This window comes from Salminus brasiliensis, chromosome 8, assembly GCF_030463535.1.
Source record: "Salminus brasiliensis chromosome 8, fSalBra1.hap2, whole genome shotgun sequence".
NCBI classification, from domain to species: domain Eukaryota; kingdom Metazoa; phylum Chordata; class Actinopteri; order Characiformes; family Bryconidae; genus Salminus; species Salminus brasiliensis.
In genome coordinates, this window is record NC_132885.1 from 41589986 (window position 1) to 41607166 (window position 17181).

General features: G+C 45.8%; 1 protein-coding gene across 1 annotated transcript; it reads left to right on the top strand.

Annotated features, from left to right (window-relative positions):
- The first annotated feature begins 988 nt into the window (after nucleotides 1-988).
- gtf2e1 (general transcription factor IIE, polypeptide 1, alpha) lies at nucleotides 989-10477 on the top strand. Its single transcript, XM_072686628.1, has 5 exons — nucleotides 989-1056; nucleotides 1937-2492; nucleotides 8279-8480; nucleotides 8701-8927; nucleotides 9090-10477. The coding sequence occupies exons 2-5, from the start codon at nucleotides 2045-2047 to the stop codon at nucleotides 9536-9538; spliced, it is 1326 nt and encodes a 441-aa protein (XP_072542729.1). The 5' UTR covers nucleotides 989-1056; nucleotides 1937-2044; the 3' UTR covers nucleotides 9539-10477.
- The last annotated feature ends 6704 nt before the right edge of the window (nucleotides 10478-17181 follow it).

The following is a 17181-nucleotide window of genomic DNA, read 5'->3' on the forward strand; positions in this document are numbered from 1 at the left end:
GCAGTAAAGTTGCCCACAGGTTTAATTATTTAGTAAAATGTTCATTTCTTCCTTTAATGAATCATTAATTCAATATAATAAATCGTTCCCTCGATTTATTAAACCAATAATTCAATTTAAGAAATCTTTTTCTCAGTTTAATAAATAATTCATTTAATTTAAAAAATCGTTCATTAGGTTTAATAAATCGTTATTTAAATGTAATACATATTTCACTAGGTTTAATAAATAATTAATTTCATGTAATAAATCGTTCTCTCAGTTTAATAAATCGTTCTCTCGGTTTAATAAATCATTAATTAAATGTAATAAATATTTCACTAGGTTTTATAAATCATTATTTTCATGTAATAAATCGTTCTCTCAGTTTAATAAATCATTCATTCAGTTTAATAAATCGTTCTCTCAGTTTAATAAATTATTAATTTAATTTAATAAATATTTGACTCAGTTAAATAAATCATTCATTCAATTTAATAAATCATTCTCTCGGTTTAATAAATCATTAATTAAATGTAATAAATATTTCACTAGGTTTAATAAATCATTAATTCAATTTAATAAATCATTCTCTCGGTTTAATAAATCATTAATTAAATGTAATAAATATTTCACTAGGTTTAATAAATCATTAATTTCATTTAATAAATCGTTCTCTCAGTTTAATCAATTGTTCATTCACTTTAACAAATCTTTCACTAAGTTTAGAGACAAACAATTAAATTAAATTGGGGGAACACATTTTTTGATCAAGGGGGAGAGATTTATTAAATCAAATTCAAATATGTATTTATTTATTTATTAATTTTTTTTTTTTTTTTAAATTTGAGATAATGATTTATTCAAACGAGGGAACGCTGTAATAAATTAGGACTGAAAATCCAACGTAAGTAATATTTAAAACATTTTAATATCTGTATTTGTTTAAATAAAAGCTCCGTTGTAATATTCCTCCCGGCCGCTCTGGGACTCTTATTCTGTCGTGTCGTGATTTCATATCCAGGATTTGCACGCTAGGAAGAGCGTTAGCCTCCAGCTGGGAGAAGCTGCGTTTGGGTTTGTTGGCTTTTAAAAGCTGTTTATCATAAATAATCGCAGCCGGACTGTCCTTAAAGAGGGGAGCTGAGAGCCGGCTCGGCCCGTAGGGAGTTCGGTGCTGTTCTGCGGAAGTTGCTGGCTAAGCTAACCGCTAACAGCTGCTCTCCCAAACAGCAACCCAGCTCCTAAAGTTCATCTATTAAACTTCAGTTATTAATATTATTATTAATATTTGTCTGTTAAAAGCTACTTTAACGAGCTCTTAAACTTTGTTGACCTCAGACATGTAGTTCTTGTGCTACAGCTCATATATCAGCTACATTCTTGTTCATTAGCTTGATTAAAACCCACTAGTTTGGCTGAAGAAATGGGTCAAACCGGCCTGGTTCAGCTTTAAATGCTCATGTAGGTTAAATTAGACTTTAGATTGTATTATTTCTAAACAGGAAATGTGTCTCTTCCTTTAAAATACAGCATAAACACACATAAACACGTTGATATTAAAGAGGAGGTCCACTGTTTGTTCAAAATATTCACATGCTTTAATGGTTTAAATGCTAGTAAAGTCTTTCGAAGAGGTTTGAGGTTTGAAATGCTCTATTTTAGAGAAACCTACCCGGTCAGATTTGTGCACAGTGTTGGTGATGGTGTCTACAGTAATATTGGGCATTGTATGTGATCTCCAGCATCACCAGAGTTTTCTGACTAATGATGATGATGATGATGATGATGATGATTATTGATGAATGTTGTGGGAATCTTGATAAAGGACATGTTTGGGGACTATTTTGTATGTTATATTTCTCCACCAGGGCAGGCAGTGTCCCAGGCAGTGGGAAATTGTAAAGGAAACAGGCTAATAGAATTCCCCTTCCTTTCCTTTCTCTGTGTCTTGTAGAGCTCCAGATTGCAGAACCAGTCACCTTGGATCCCATCTGTGGCTCTACGAGCAGCCCTCCCCATCCCTTGGCTGTCTAAGACCCTTCGCCGTGTGCCTCTCTCCACCATGACGGAGCCGGAGCTGCTGACTGAGGTTCCGGCTGCGCTGAAGCGCCTGGCCAAGCAGGTGGTGCGCGGCTTCTACGGGATCGAGCACGCCCTCGCTCTGGACGTGCTGATCCGCAACCCGTGCGTGCGAGAGGAGGACATGCTGGAGCTGCTGAAGTTCGACCGCAAGCAGCTGCGCTCCGTGCTCAACACGCTGAAAGGCGACAAGTTCGTCAAGTGCCGCATGCGCGTGGAGACGGCGCCCGACGGCAAGACCACCCGCCACAACTACTACTTCATCAACTACCGCCTGCTGGTCAACGTGGTCAAGTACAAGCTGGACCACATACGGCGGCGCATCGAGACTGACGAGCGCGACTCCACCAACAGGGCGTCCTTCCGCTGCCCCTGCTGCCACAGCACCTTCACCGACCTGGAGGCCAACCAGCTGTTCGACTCCATGACAGGTGAGACCAGAGAGGACGGTAGATACACTGCTGGGGCTGGGATGAGAAGTCAGTGTTTGAAAAATCGATGAATCTGGACGAAGGCAGCTTCCGGTTCTGCCAGAGGGGGGCGACACAGCAGCAAGCCTGCTTAACACCTTAACATCAGACTTGTTAGCTGGTCTCGTAGTTTGTTCATTTATTTTAAAGAAGCATTATGTAGTTTTTTTTTTCTTTAAAATGTCAGGATGAAATGGTGGAATGGTGAATCAGTGATGCTTGTACTTGCTCAGCACGCTGTTTACTGCACTATGAGATTTTAGTAAGCTGGGCAGGACAGCACTCTCGAGAATGCCGTAACTCTGCGCACCCTCATATTTGTGTAAAATTACACCACCGACTCAGTCCACATGCTTCTTTCAATTTCAGAGACAGTCCTGCATCTCTCATCTTGCCCAGAAGTGCATGTCCGTTCGTGGTGGCTCATAGCTCAAATTACACTACAATTAGCCCAGTAGCAAAAAAAGCCAATTCTCGCATACAGCTGCTTTAATGCTAATTAGTCCATTAGTACATTCCAGAGGTTTTGGGTGGACGACCACCACCACTCCAGTGAACACAGGTCCACAGTAACATCATCCAAATATCAGAAGATGCTTTAGAAGATATGTTTGAAAATACTATGATTTTGGATTTGATATACTCTAGATGTCCAAATGTTTATGGACACCCCTTCTAATGAATACAATCAGCTGCTTTAAGTTGTACCCATTGCTGATACAGATGTGCACATACACCCACCTACCCACACACACATGCACACACAGCTTGTCTAGTCCCTGTAGAGAAGTACTGCCAATAGAATAAACTGTGTTCTTTGGAATGATGGACGGTGACCTCAATGATGCTTTTGTTGCTGAATGCAATCAAATCCTCACAGCAATGCTCCTCCTCCAGAATCTAGTAGAAAATCTTCTTCTCTGGACAGTAGAGACAGTTACAACAGTTTGATTGATTGACAGATTGATTTCAGAAGACAATGAACAATGAGCAAGTGTCTCAATACTTCTGTCAGTGTAGTGTACTTGAGGCGGTAATCTTGTGTTTGTGCTTGCAGTGGCAGACTTATGCACTAGATGGCAGCAGGATTGTAACGTCAGGCTGTAAATCCAGGCGTTCAGGCGATGGGATGAGGGTTTTTGTTGTTGTTGTTGTTGTTGTTGTTGTTTTTTTGTAACCAACAGTGCAGCCAATCAGAGGTGAGTACATGCACGTGTGCATACATACAAACAGAGAAGCACCCACATTGGAGCTTCTCTGGTGCATTGTGGGTAAATCGTGCAGAGTGTTTCTTATTAAGCTTAAAACGGCTCTAATTAAGCCAGTTACGATAATTACCTAATTGTACTGTAACTGTACTGTACTGTTGTAATTGTCTTTTTTGCTAACCTCCATATTGCCCATTAACGCAAAAGGACCAATATGATTGTTTAAAAACGGTGGCTTATTATAATCCAATCTCTGAATATTTTTAATAATTTTAAGTTTATTACTCTTTAAAAGGGAGCAGTTGCAGTATTGTGCCATTATCTCATTATTAAAGTATATATGTGGCGTAAAAGTCATAGAGAATTGCATAGAATTTATAAAACTGCTAGGCATTAAAATTCACACTCAAAGGAAAGCGGTGGCTCCACCATACCAGCGCCAGCCTACATCACTTTAAGTAGATGAGGGGAGATGAGGGCGCCATCTACCCACCCAGCGAGAGCACGGCCAGTTGTGCTCTCTCAGACTCCGGCTGCTGATGGCAAAGCGGTGTGGCTCGAGATTCGGGCTCTGGACCCCCGGGCCGCAGTGGCAGTTTATTAAAATAAGAGTTTTGCAAGCTGTTATATAATAGTAGATGCAATATGCAAACAACAAGCTCTGTAGCCAATCACAGCGCTCCTCGTGGGTTTTGATTGGCTGTGAAGAGTCTATTCTTAAGTCTTAAGTCTCGGATTACGCGACTAATCGCCAAGGTAGTCCCCAAAAATTGAGGCAGGAGTGACAGCCCTGATCTCACTGATGCACCAATGCTTTTCTTTATGTAGCTGCACCGAAGCAAAGTGGCTATTGTAGATGGCGAAAGGAGCGCGATAGAGTGGTGGTGAGGCAGAGATGGGAGGTTAGGGCTCCTGCAATCCGCAGCCGGGGGGGAAAGGCGAACGCCGGGCAGGAGAGGCAAGCAGTTGCTAGGATACACAGTGGGATGGTCAGACAGACAGACAGGTAGGTAGAGCGCAGCCGCACCGCTGGCCGTGCCAGAGAGAGTCCGATCCAGCGTACGGTCCTCCCGCCACGCTGCGAAGGCAGTTCCCCTAGCCATCGATTTCCCTCTCTGAGAGAGCTCTTGTCTTAACGCCGCTTCGGTCATCATCACCATTGATTTAGCAGCTCCACGTCCTTAACTGACGGTCATCAGATCTGTGGAGCTGGCAGTGGTGGACGTCTCCGTTTTGTCTTCACCTAAAACCATTAAAATAAACAACACAACAAGTCCATTTTCACAGAATCAGTCTTTCTCAGATGCTAAGTAAACTATGCGTCCTGTCCAAATGTTTGTGGACACCCCTTCTAAGGAACGCATTCAGCTACCGTAAGTTGCACAGCTCGTCTAGTCCCTGTAGATAAGTACTGCCAATAGAATAGGACTCTCTGGAGCAGGTAAACATCATGAAGCTGTTGGCACCATGCTGCCTAATGCCAGGCGTGGACTAGAGGGGTATGAAGCCCCCCAGAATTGAGGTGTGGAGCAGGTGGATAAATGAGAGCAAGTGTCCCAATACTATTGTCCAAAAAGTGTATCCGCTTAAATATGCAGGGCAGAGGGTTCCTCCAGGACCAGGCACACAAGCCTCCTGGTGATTTCCCGAAGGAACCCCTTCTCCGTTTAATTGCTGGTGGTGCTGAAGGTTCTCATGATCCAGGGTGATTAACGACGAACCCCTGAAGTTCCAAGTCTGACTTTGGAAAAACCTCAGCGTCTAAAGTTGCGACACAGCGGAAAGGTGAGGATGAGGCAAGACTGGTGTCCGACTTCAACTTGGCCTTGGATCTGATGCCGGGCCTGATTCAATCAAATCTCCTTCTAATCTCTCCTGCCAGCTGACCAGTCGAAGCAGAAATCTGAGGGACACCTCAGACACCCAATCGGTCGAGCCTGCTGCCTCGTGTAATGTGGCCCATTACTTTCAGTGAGTTCGCCACTACCCCTGGTCAAAGCAGGAACCAAAGCACCCCTGGTCAAAGCACAGATCCATCAAAGAACCCTAATTTGAGAGTGGAAGGCAGTCTTCATGTTGACCGTCGTTCCAAGTAGAACCCATTTTCCGTCGAGTGTCTAGGCAGGCAAACGTGCCAGCTAGCTCATGCATGGATCTGTAAATATTCATCAATTGGGGCCATAAGTACAGAAACACGAGGTCAACCGAACCCTTCAGGTCAGCTTTCATTAGGTAGATTAAGCAGAAGGGTTCTGCATAGTACTGGAGAAGGGTTCCGTAGTGGAACAACATTGGAGACGCGCACAAACGCAAGCCTCGGCCTGGCTCAGAGACTCGGCTGAACTCGCGCCGTAGTCCCGTAATCGTGTTTTATTAAACACAGTGACCCTTTTTTTTTAATTATTATTATTTTGGTGATCTTGCCTGGACTCCCCGTCCCTCTTTAGTCCCACTGCGAGACGTGATCACAGTCATCATTTCTAGAACTCAGGTTTAATGTTTTTCTACGCTTCTTTTGTTGCGAGTGTTTCACAGCAGAGCTCCCTCACGCGAGAGAGAGAGAGAGAGAGAGAGAGAGAGAGAGAGAGAGAGAGAGAGAGAGAGAGAGAGAGAGAGAGAGAGAGAGAGAGAGAGAGAGAGAGAGAGAGAGAGAGAGAGAGAGAGAGAGAGAGAGAGAGAGAGAGCTGTGTAATTTAGCAGAGACCTATTCATATATGACAAAATAAAAAAGCGTAAACCAGAGCCGGCTCTACTCTGCGTCAGAGACTTAATGAAAGCCTGCGCGCTCGCCCATACACTCTCTGTTCTCTCAGGTTTGTGGGACGTCGGAGAGAGAGAGGGGAAGAAAATGGGGATTGTTAATTGTTCTGAGCGTCTGATGGTTCCGATTCCTGTGGTTGGAAAGCTCTGGGCTCTAGTCTGCCATTATCTCTAATTGCAAACATTGTCTGTTCCTGAATATTAAAGGGTAAAAACGATGCTCTTTCTGACGCCTTCATCGTCTTCTCCACTTTTCTTCTATTCTCTCTCTCTCTCTCTCTTCTCTCGGAGTGTCTCTGTTCCCAGCTTTAATAATCAGTTCGCTAGTAACTGATTTAATAATACATTATACTCCATTTATTCATATATTGGGGTACTTGGGTCAACGTTTCTGCTACAGTCTAAATAAATAAATAAAAGTAAAGGTGCTGGGAATGGATCTTTTGAGTGATTGGTTCTTATGAACCATTTTCGGATCCATAAGGAATTATTTTTGTAAGAGAGATGAGCTAGAAATCGATACAGAACCTTTGCATTAAGAGATTTTGAGGGTTTTTTTGAGGTTCTTCACACTCAAACATCTCTCTGACACACAAATAAAGGTGCTTGGAATGGTTCTTTAAGTGACGCCACAGAAGAACCACATTTGGGTCGTCTATGGCATCACTCCGAGAACCTTTTCTGTAAAAGGTAAGTGAGCAGAAGAGGAACCATTCTCCAAAAGGTGAGAAGTTAGATATGCCACTCTTTTCAATGGCTGAAATGGTTGGGGTTGTGATTGGGGTTGGGGTTGAGGTTGGGTGTGGTGGAGGGTGTCCTCAGTCACCCTCATCCAAAATTGAGTTGGACTCAACTGCACTTTCCCTTTTCCAGCAGCAGAACCGTGTACAGCTGTACTGCAGAACTGCGCTCGCTCCGCCAGGTTTACCAGAACATGAAGGAGTCGGGTCTCCCCGGCAACTTTGACCACATCAAAGTCTTGCTGCCTAAGCGGGAGACTTGAAAGTGATGAAAGTGATCTTTCAAGTCCTGCTAAAGGGCCCTGATGGTGAGGACTGTGTTGCAAAATCTGCCCAATTTTGTGCAGGAAAGGGCCCAATCTGGCAACACCGGACCAGAAACAGTCAGTCGAACAGCAGTCTTTCTTAGATGGGCTGCATGTGAATCTGCAAACCAGGCCCCCGCTGACCCCTGTCCACCATCAAAAGCACCTGAAATGAATGCACCAGAACTCAAAACTGGACCTACAAGCAAGGTGGTCTGAGTCCACCGCCAGTGAGTCCAGTTTTTTTTCCCCAGCAACTTGTGTGGGAGGCCTGTTATGATCCATGGAGGTCTCGCCTCGCAACTTACAGGACTTGCAGGATTGCTGGAACATGGTGCCCCCTTCTGAGGTCTTGTAGAGGGAGGTGTTTTGGTGGCACTGGATGAACAGCATTTTAAGCATGTTCATATTGTTTTGGCTCATCTGTGTATCTGTACTGGGACTGTGTATAACTATATATAGGACTGCGTATCCAGGAGTGCACGCACATAAAAGGTCCTGCTGTGTGTACTCTCAGCAGAGTGGCTGTAAATAACTTGAGCAGCAGATGGCCAACCAGCCCAACCCATCATGGTGTGTGTGTGTGTGTGTGTGAGAGAGAACATATCTGAGGTCACCTGTACAGTATATCCACCTATTAATCCTACAGCTGTTTAGCCCTGACAGATGTGTATCTGTGTGATATATTAATATTATAATAATGTTTATTATAAAATGCTCCCACTCTCTTACAGGGACCTTCCGCTGTACCTTCTGTCAGACTGAAGTAGAGGAGGACGAGTCTGCTGTCCCAAAGAAAGACGCCCGGACGCTGGTCGCTCGCTTCAACGAGCAGATCGAGCCCATTTACGTGTTGCTGCGGGAGACAGAAGACGTCAACCTCTCGCATGACCTACTAGAACCCGAGCCTACAGAAATCCCCGCCCTGAAGCAGAGGTTGGCTCCTCCCCTTCTGATTGGCACATTTGTTTTTGAAGCTAGCTTTCTGATTTATGATCTAGACTGCCTGATTCATTTTAGGAGGTTAATAGATCATATTTGGGGCTTGACCAGTGTCCTCAATATTGTGGCCAGTGCCAATTTAGGGGGCTATAAATTCAGGATGTCTGTTATTTCCCAACCTGCCTCTCATTCTGCCCTTTCGCCTCCCCTGCAGCCGGGAGCGTGCAGCCCCGTCCGGCGTGGGGGCTGGCATGCCTGGCCGGGACGTGTGGAAGAAGGGCTCGTCGTACGGGGACCTGTACACACAGAACGTGGTCATCAACATGGACGAGCAGGAGGCGCACGGCCAGGCGGCCGACGCGAAGGCCCCCAAGGAGAGGCCCGTGTGGCTGACGGAGAGCACCGTGGAGCCGTATGGCGAGACGGATGCCCTGAAGACCCGTAAGTAGCATCATTCCAGAACTGTAGATCAGAGTGTGAGCAGGGGTGGATGATACGGCCAAAATGCCACTGCAAGACGTTTTCACGATATGCAAAACCAGTGTCCAAACTTTTGATGGTGTCTTTTTATTTATTTATTATTATTTCTTTCTCGTCCCACAGCCGGCGAAGACGCCATGATCACCCAGGAGGGCATAGGTGGCCGTGGCCCCGCGCCGGATGAGAACCCGGACGTGATAAAAGCCCTGCTCATCCACGAGAAGAAGACTGGCTCCGCACCGATGGGCGGAGTCATCGCCAGACCCAGCGGCCCAGCGGCCGACGGCAGCAACTCCGAGAGCGACACCAGCGAATCGGACGACGACTCTCCGAGCCAGGCTCCCGCCCACGCGCCCGCTCCCAGGCCGGTGAGGCGAGACGAGGAGGACGAGGAAGAGGAGGACGACGACTTCGAGGAGGTGGGAGACGACCCTGTCGTGATGGTGGGGGGACGGCCCTTCTCGTACAGGGAAGTGAGCCAGCGGCCAGAGCTGGTGGAGCAGATGAGTGCCCAGGAGAAGGAGGCGTACATCGAGATTGGCCAGAACCTCTTCCAGGACATGTACTTCTGAAAGGGCCTGTAGCGTGTTGGTCTCTCTCTCTCTCTCTAGCTCGATCTCATGCTCGCTCGCCCACTCAATCTCTTTAATTCCATTAGTTTCTCTGATTATCTCTCTGGCTTGTTCAGATGTGCGCTCGCTTGCTCGCTCTCTCTCTCTCGCTGAGTATCTACCTCACTCGCTCTTCTTAACCTCGTCCATCCATCTGTCTTGCTCAGGGACAATAGATGGACCTGGCTCATGCATCCACCTTCTTCTCTCCTCCCTCCCAACCAAGGCTCCTTCACGCTCAATTTGACCCTCCTGAACACTCTCTCTCTCTCTTTCTTTCTTTCTTTCATTCTCACACTGACTCACCCACTCGCTCCTTTCTCTCTCTCTCCTGAGGCTCCTTACTGCTCAGTTGGACTGCAGGGCTCCGGACCCCCCACGTTTCTCTCCACGACCTGTGTCATGTGGAGCTGTGCAGAGCGTTGCGCTGCAGGACCCCAGCAGAGAGGTGTCCGGACTGTTCTGCTGAGCAGGACAGTTACTCTCGCCCATTGCGCCTCCTGCTGTCTCCTACTGGACTCTCTGAATTCCTCCTTTTTAGTGGGTATTCTTTCTGTGGTAACCTCTGAGCTGCCAGAACACCTCAGTCTGAGGAGGGTTCTCCAGCGCTGGCAGTTGCTTTTCACTGTTTCAATTGCAGTCAGTCTGATCATGCGGTCACCTCATTCAGGACGGTTTGTAATAGTACCGGTGGATTTTAAAGGGAGTATGAGGGTGTTGCAAACATTCAGCGCTCTTTTTCGACATTATTCTGATGTCCAGTAAGCGCACTTGCCTGCTCCTGTGAAGAGACGGGTTTCTGACGGTCCAGGTGTGAACAGGTTCATTTATATTGTCGTTATTATTTTTGTTTTGTTAGGTAAGGTGACTTCTTTAATAAAGAGTTGCTGGTGAATTATGGATTGTGTGCTTATCAATGTGTGGCTTCGTTATTCAGTCATTACAGTTGCAGTTGAGTTATACTCTCCACTCTACTCCCTGTCCACTCTTGGGTAGGCACGTCTACCTAGTTAGTCCATCTTGTCAATGTAAAGTCGAGGACAGAAGCTCTGATCCGTTGCTGCTCGGTTTGTGTTGGTCGTCCTCTAGACCTTCATCAGTGCCCACAGGACGCTGCCCACAGCCCTCCTGTGTCTGATCCAATCTGACCAGTTCGACGCACACTAACACACCCCACCACCATGTCAGTCAGGGTCACTGCAGTGCTGGGAATGACCCACCACCCAAATGCTACAGTCTCCTCTGTGGTGGTCTGTCCTGTGGGCTCCTGAGCATTGAAGAAGAGGGTGAAAGGAGGCTAACTTGCAGAGTCTGCAGAGAAACAGATGCTTACAGTCTTGGGTTATAGTCCTGATTATAATGGACAGTGGGAGAGGAGACGTGTGTATAATTGGTATTGCTATTATTTGTATTTATATATACATAAGTATTGTATGCATATTTTTGCTTTAGTAAGACTTAACACCTCATAATTATAATAATATTATGTAATATAATCATATCCTTTCTTTGATGTCACATTTATAATGGGACGTGACGGGGTGGTAAATTTCATTCTAAAATGTCTTCAGTTTTACGTGTGGTCAAGTTCCTGACCTAGTCGACAGGCTAATCAATTTGAAATGCTGTTTTCTTTACATTAACAATATCAAAGATTTTTTAAATATAAAATAATAAGTTAGACAAAAAGTAGTTAGTGTGACTGAGTGGTAATTTAAACTAAAGGAGGCGCAGCTCAAAAAAATGTTTATTTCTAATAAATAGATTTTCTTTAAGCAAGAAAACAAAATGTATTTGTTATATTTATCAAAAATATGTTTTTTGATAAATAAAACCATAATAGGTTTGTTTTTTATTTATATATATATATATATATATATATATATATATATTAGTGTGTGTGTGTGTGTGTGTACGCAGACGCTTCCAGCTACGAAGTGTCTGTGTTTTTGTCCGCCACCCAGTGCAAAAGCCTCGGGATGAGACGCCCTCTATTTATGTCATTAATGCAAACAAATGATTAGGCCCTCTGACAAATGTCAGCACAATGCCGCGAGGCCTGGACTGGAACAGAGGGGAACGTCAAACAGGTTGCTCGTCCTTCAAGCGAGCGGGTTCAGTGTGCTGCTTTACATATTGAGGGAATAAAACCCTGCAGAGAACTGTGGGATTGGCTATAATGTGAGGCCTGAGGCGTCCCGAGGCACAGCGGGTTCACAGAGAGCGCGTGCAGCTGTGCCACACGTTTAGCTGTGGTAATTCCCTTAGGAGAGGCAGGGTTCGGAGAAATCCGCTTGAGGCCCGCTTGTGACGGATCAAAGACTGGACTGCACTGAAGTCGCTCCGGTGACGAATCTCGCTGTGACTTCTGGGCCAACGTGCGAAAATGAGGTGCCTCACACTGTTGGGAAAGCCGCTTGTACAAACCTCTTTTAGCCGGGTGTGTGGAGCTGTGCAGAGATGCTCGACCCTATTGAGCAGCAATTACTTGAACCTAGAAGAGGAAGAACATTTGTGCAGTAAACACACACCCACTAGAGGGGGACAGTGAGCACACATACCTAGAGCAGTGGTCAGCCCTAGCTGCGGCACCCATGAAGCAGTTGGGGGTCGAGTGCTTAAGGGCTCTTCAGTCTCGTCCTGTCGGTTCAGGGGCTCAAACTGGTGACCTCAACATTTTGGAATGACTAGGCCACTCCAGAATGTTGCGGTTCATCTGCATTAAGCATTAAGACCTACTGGTGTGTTTAGGGTCATTGTCTTGTTGCATGACCCACTTACCATTAGGCTTCAGTTCCCGGACAGATACCCTGACAGAGTCCTGTAGAATTTCCTGGTACAGTCATGGTTCTTCGGTAAGCTCTTCAGCAATGGCAAGACTTACTGGTGTGTTTAGGGTCATTGTCTTGTTGCATGACCCACTTACCATCGTGCTTCAGTTAACAGACCGATACCTTGACATTCTAGACCCTAGGTGGCAAAGCAGCCCTAACCATGATACTCCCGCCACCGTGCTTAACAGCTGGGATGGTGTTTCTATGTTGGGATCCAGGGCTAACTCTACATTAGTAAGTCTTCAAACAGGATTCTGAAGTATCCCTACCTTCAGATTGTTCTTTCTGGAGAATTGTGGCTTCCTGCCATGCACACCATTTTTGTCATTGTCATTGCTGTTGTTATTATTGACATTATTATCAATGCAGGAGAGGCCTGTTACCCATGGGGTGATTTTTACCTGGACGACCACTTCTTGGGAGAGTAATCATGGTCTAGTGGGTAGAAGCTGCAGCCACACTGTTTACAGGGAGCGCCCAGTCCTGTCAGTAAAGTTAGGTACCAGACATGACAGCACTAAAATCGCTCAAGACGCTCCAGCAATAATTACATTACCGCACATCCCCATGGAAACCTAATCCCTGTCAATCATAGAATAAAAAGGCCACTGTGCCGGAGGGATGGAGTGCCTCGTCCTGTTTAAGTGGCACCTGCGGGGCCTCTTCTGTGGAGGTGAAAACAATGAAATCGTCAAAGCAGGCGCTGTTCAGTCCACTCTTAAGCACTGTGGTCACCTTGCACACAGGGATGGATTACTGAGTGGTCCAGTGGGGCCAGTGCCAATGGGCTTCTGACTACCAAGGGCCTCGGAGGGGTTAAGAATCCAGAACCTCAAGGAAAACCTAGACTCTTAGCATTGCGTTCGCCTACCTGTAGCACATGATCTCTGGATGAGTGAGTGCATCATTCAAATGCATGGTGAGTCAGAGCCTCATATATTCTCTATAAGGACAAAAGTATTGGGACATCTGCTCATTGTTCATTGTTTCTTCTGAAAAGTTGTCCTGCTTCTGTTGGAGTAACTGTCTCTACTGTCCAGGGGAGAAGGCTTTCTACTAGATTTTGGATGAGCATAGCTGTGAGGATTTGATTGCATTCAGCGACAAGAGGATGTTGGATGGATGATTGGCACCCAAAGGGGGGGATGGTGGCTTTATACCCCTCTACTAGCCCACGCCTGGCTGTACCTCTGTACAGGGACTATACAAGCGGAGTCCTATATACATATATAAGGGTTCTTTGAGCAATGCCGGGAAGGAACCACCATAAAGAACCATATTTGTGTGTGAGTGGGTAAGATGTGCAAGTGCGGAGAACCCTTAAAAGACCCATCACTTGATGTAAAGGTTCTTTATCAATACAAAAGGTCTTAACTCTTTCATATCGATAACAAACGTGGTTCTGTATGGAACCAAAAGTGGTTCTTTTATGGCATCACTCAAAGAACCACCTGAAGCATGAAGTTAATGTATAGATATATTTGTGATTGGCCCAAAATAATTGGGTTAAAGACAAAGATCCAGTTATTAAAGATATTTTTAGACTTGCTGGGCTGCCGCATTCAATTAGGTAGGCACACACACACACACACACACACACACACACACTGTCGTCTGTCAGTCATTTAAAATCCATTACCCCTGGTCTATTGCTGCCTCTGGTTTTGCGTCCGGAACAAACATGTCCTCTACTGCACGTTCTGTCATTCTGCTGGTCCTTGTTTACTACCCCAGATTTGTTTACTCGTTTATTCACTCATTTACTTGCTTGTCAATCACTCATTCAATCGCTCTCGCCCTCTCTTTCAGCTCTTACCAGAGCTTTTATTCTTATTGACTGCAACAAATTGCCACCCTGATTCCTCTTATTGATTCCTCCAGAGGCTTTCCCACACTCCCACACCGGGCTCACATTAGTACCGTCGAGGACTACAAAGAAGGATACACACACTCTGCGGCGTCTACTACACGGCTATATTTAGCATCCAGTGATGGTAGCAGTCGGTTATTAGCTGCTGTCTTCTTCTAGGTGCTGATTACTGAACGACATCCATCTAAAGCCTGAACGCAGAACCCGTAAACATTGATCTAGACGTCCACACAGAGTGAGGAAAAAGTAACGCTCGCCTGTTCCTGCACTGGTTAGAGTGGTCCTGTACACTGCACTCAGTCCAGACATTATTTTGTCTTGGTCGCGTCTCAGTCGGCCTTGTCTTGGTTTAGACATTGTTTTGACTCAGCCATGTCTTGTTCTTGTCTCAGTTTAGACATTTTGTCTCGATTTCATCTCAGTCAGCCTTGTCTCGGTCTCGTCCCAGTTGGCCTTGTCTCAGTCTAGACATTTTGTCTCAGCCTCGACATTATTTTATCTTAATCCGGTCTCAGTTGGCCTTGTCTCGTTTTACACATTGTTTTGTCTCTGTTTCATCTCAGTTGGCCTTGTCTCAGTCTCGTCTCAGTCAGCCTTGTCTCAATCTAGACATTATTTTGTCTTGATCTCATCTCAGCCTTGTCTCGCTCTTCACATTATTCTGTCTCAGTCTGAGTCCCGTTTCAGTCTAGACATTATTCTGTCTCAGTCTCGTCTCAGTCAGCCTTATCTCGCTCTACACATTGTTTTGTCTCGGTCTCATCTCAGTCTGCCTTGTCTCGCTCTTCACATTATTCTGTCTCAGTCTGAGTCCCGTTTCAGTCTAGACATTATTCTGTCTCAGTCTCGTCTCAGTCAGCCTTATCTCGCTCTACACATTGTTTTGTCTCGGTCTCATCTCAGTCTGCCTTGTCTCGCTCTTCACATTATTCTGTCTCAGTCTCAGTCTTGTCTCAGTCTAGACATTTGCCTCTGTCCCGTCTCAGTCAGCTTTGTCTCGCTCTACACATTATTTTGTCTCAGTTTCATCTTAGTCGGCCTTGTCTCTCTTGTCTCAGTTGGCCTTGTCTCTGTCTAGACACTTTGTCTCAGCCTCGACATTATTTTTATCTCAATCCGGTCTCAGTCAGCCTTGTCTCGCTCTACACATTGTTTTGTCTCCGTTTTATCTCAGTTGGCCTTATCTCGGTCTCATCTCAGTCTGCCTTGTCTCGCTCTTCACATTATTCTGTCTCAGTCTCAGTCCTGTCTCAGTCAGCCTTGTCTCAGTCTAGACATTATTCTTTCTCAGTCTAGACATCTTTCTGCCTCTGTCCCATCTCAGTCAGCTTTGTCTCGCTCCACACATTATTTTGTCTCGGTCTCGTCTTTGTCGGCCTTGTCTTAGTCTTTTCCTCAATCTTAACATTATTTTGTCTCGTCTGGTCTCAGTCAGCCTCGTCTCGGTCTAGACATTATTTTGACTCTGCATTGTCTCAATCTAGACTTTATTCTGTCTCGTCTTCGTCTCGTTTGTCCTTGTCTTTGTCTCGTCACGTTATTTATAGGATTTCGTTCACTCCGCCTCACCCTTTCGTGTTCAGTTCCCGTTGAATACGGCAGGCTCTCGACTGAAGGGGTCTGGAGTCTTGGCTGTGTTGGATGTAAAATGTGTTTCTCTTTGCTACGGTTCACCGATCTCTCTTCGGTGTGTCACAACAGCTTGTCACTCCTGTTCTCCTGTGAGAGAGCCATTTAGGACTGTGTGTGGGCAAGAGCGGAAGGCACCGTACATCATGATATACCCAGCCTAAGGGATCACATTACCTCAGTATCACCCCTCTCTCTCTCGCTCGCTCACTGTCTTTTCCCCTGTCCCTGATGTTCCCTCCCTCTTTTTCTCCCTAGAACCCTTATTACCTTTCTTCCAACAGGGGAACGGTTCTGTTTACTAAACCCCTCTGAAGGCCTTTCCATTTTCAGTGTTGTTTGCTTCGGACCTTTTGGAAACGTGTAGCTGTAGGAGGAAGCGGGAGTGAGCGAGCGAGCAAGCAAGTGAGTGGGTGAGAGAGTGAGCGAGCGAGCAATAGTGACCTTACCTTTCAGTCTGCCTTTGTTCAGATCTTGCTGCTCCATCCTGAGCGATCCTCTTTCTTTCCTTGCTTATGAAGTGAAAAGGCTTTTATACCGAGGCCCGTCGGTGAGGAGCTGAATGAGAGATGAGGAGAAATGACACCTAACGAGCAGACTGATGGACAGCGTGAGAGGACGAAGGAGGGAAGAGTGAAGCTCTTTTGGCTGACATTTGTTGCCGTGTCCTGAGAGGCAGCTTTTACCCAGAATGGAATATTTCATCTCTCCTGTCCCGGCTGCTTGATGGGCGGCCAGGCTTTTATGAGGCTTTTGGCGTGCCTTCCTCTCGAGGTCTCTGCAAGGCATGGAAACTGCTGCAGGAACGTTCTGAGTGCTTTCCAACAATCGCCTTGCCTGACTTTTGGTTGTTAGACTATTCCAGAAAGGACAAGGTCACTGGTCCTCAATTTCTGGAGTTACAGCAGGATAAATTAGGTGTTCAAACAGTCACCATACGGGAACTAAGCAGAAACGGCAGCTTGTTTGAAATTAGCTCTATTTTGTGAGGTCGGAATAAACAATGCATGGATACACCCCCGCCTATTCAGCCTACAGCAGTTTAGCCCCACCCACTCACACTGAACTTACCCACCTATTTTCTATTAAACAGTGAGGGTGGTCATCTTTGTCTTATTTTGCGTAGAACTCAAGATCAGGGTGCTGCGGAGCACCATGTAACTCAATCCCCCACCTTCCAAAGAAGAGGGCCGGCATCTATGGTTGAAGGTGTTCTTACCATCTTGTGTTTGAGGGGTAACCAACACCAGAACATTGAGATCATCAATTCA

Excerpts from the sequence above, each read along its gene's own strand:
- gtf2e1 (XM_072686628.1), top strand. The coding sequence starts at position 2,045 with ATGACGGAGCCGGAGCTGCTGACTGAGGTTCCGGCTGCGCTGAAGCGC. Across the intron at positions 2,493-8,278 it reads GCTGTTCGACTCCATGACAG|GGACCTTCCGCTGTACCTTC; the intron begins GTGAGACCAGAG and ends ACTCTCTTACAG. Across the intron at positions 8,481-8,700 it reads ATCCCCGCCCTGAAGCAGAG|CCGGGAGCGTGCAGCCCCGT; the intron begins GTTGGCTCCTCC and ends CCTCCCCTGCAG.